Source organism: Fundulus heteroclitus, unplaced genomic scaffold (genome assembly GCF_011125445.2).
Source record: "Fundulus heteroclitus isolate FHET01 unplaced genomic scaffold, MU-UCD_Fhet_4.1 scaffold_118, whole genome shotgun sequence".
Lineage (NCBI taxonomy): Eukaryota > Metazoa > Chordata > Actinopteri > Cyprinodontiformes > Fundulidae > Fundulus > Fundulus heteroclitus.
This window is the reverse complement of record NW_023396530.1, coordinates 613,419-615,200: the sequence shown is the minus strand read 5'-3', so window position 1 is coordinate 615,200 and position 1,782 is coordinate 613,419. Positions and strand designations below refer to the sequence as shown.

Sequence of the window (1,782 nt, the reverse complement as noted above, 5' to 3'; positions counted from 1 at the left end):
TAAATAAGAGAAACCAGAAGATCCATTCTGGGAGCCAAGGCTGAGTGTCGTTTGCTCAACAGGTGGATGATTATCACGGAACCAAGGTGTCGGACCCGTACGCCTGGCTGGAGGACCCGGACAGCCCAGAGACCACGTACCGAACGTTTCTCCCTGCTCTCTGACCCGGATGGACCGGATGGAGCCGGTCTCATCCCGTCTCTCTTCCTGTTTGCTGCTCAGGCCTTCGTGGAGCAGCAGAACCAGCTTGACCATGCCGTACCTGGAGAACTGCGGCGTCCGGGCCCGCTTCCAGCAGCGCCTCACCGAGCTCTACGATTATCCCAAATACAGCTGCCCCTACAAACGAGGAAGCCGGTACGTCTGCCGCGCTGTGGCGCTGATCCGAAGCGCTGGTCGTTGACGCTCCTGCCTTTCTCCTCAGGTACTTCTACTTCCACAACAAAGGCCTCCAGAACCAGGACGTGCTGTACGTGCAGGACTCCCTGGATGCTGCGGCCTCCGTCTTCTTTGACCCCAACACGCTGTCTGAAGACGGAACCGTGGCTCTGAAGAGTGAGCGGCGCTGCAGAACTTCTGCTGAGGAACCGGACCTGCTGCTCTAACCTCTCTCTGCCTGTCTCCCTCAGTGGGCCGGCTGTCCGAGGAATGTGAATACTTTGCCTACGGCCTGAGCAGCAGCGGGTCCGATTGGGTCACCCCTGCGCTTCCTGAAGGCCGACGGCCTCACGGAGCTGCCCGACGTTCTGGAACGGGTCAAATTCAGCTGCCTGGCCTGGACCCATGATGCCAGGGGCGTCTTCTACAACTGCTAACCACTCCCCGGTCAGGAAGGAAAGGCCGACGGTCAGGCAGAACCTTCAGCATCTGAGCTCAGAACCTCAGCTCTTTAACAAAACCCAGATACTGGTTCTGAGTAGGGCTGCACCATTGTGCCAAAGCCAAAACTGATATATTTAACCATAATGTGGTTTAGGCTATAAATAAAGCAATAAAACGGCCCGTTGATAAAGATGTTTAATAACAAGGACTATTTAAGACATACTATGCAACCATTTTTCAGTTAATTAATGTGTTCCATCCGTTTTGGATGATTAATGAGTCATTTCAGGTCGAACAAAGGTTTTCCGGCCCGCCCTGGTGGTCTGTGGGGGAAAATACCGCACTTGCAATTGCAGGAGCCCTCGGCCCGCACACACAGAAGTCTCGCTTTACAGCGAGAACTCCATGTGTTTTTGCCCTGCCATTCACTATATGCACGCGCAAAAGCAACAAAGAACCGCTTGTTAACGTCAAATAAACATGCAAGCATATCGAGTTTTATTATTATTATTATTATTATTATTATTATTATTATTACATATATTTTTTTTTATGTTGGCGAGAGGCTACCGCGGCGGCCGCTGCATGGCGAGGCGGTGGCGGTAGCGTCTCGCCAACATAAAAAAAATATAATAATAATAATAATAATAATAATAATAATAATAATAATAAAACTGGCGAGGCGGCGGCGGCCGCGCTGCGGCTTGGCGAGGCAGCGGCGGCGGCGGCGGCCACGGCCGCCTCGCCAAGATAGCGCTGCGGGAAGCTGGATGTTCATACCTTCACTGTGTTTTTTTCATACCTTCACCATTGTTTGTACTGCCGTTTTTTCCACTTTTCGTTGCGTTCGCCTGTCTGCTAAGCTCAAAACAACCGCGCCTGGTTTGATGGAGAAACCAGAACAGCTGAGCAGCTTTACCACAGTGCACTTTTACTTTCGCCCTCTGGGGGGAGCCTCGC

General features: G+C 52.1%; 1 protein-coding gene across 1 annotated transcript; it reads left to right on the top strand.

Annotated features, from left to right (window-relative positions):
• Window positions 1-253: 253 nt before the first annotated feature.
• LOC118558269 (prolyl endopeptidase) lies at window positions 254-815 on the top strand. Its single transcript, XM_036128775.1, is given in 4 exon segments — window positions 254-357; window positions 425-555; window positions 630-694; window positions 696-815. Coding segments are annotated over 4 exon segments (420 nt in total).
• The last annotated feature ends 967 nt before the right edge of the window (window positions 816-1,782 follow it).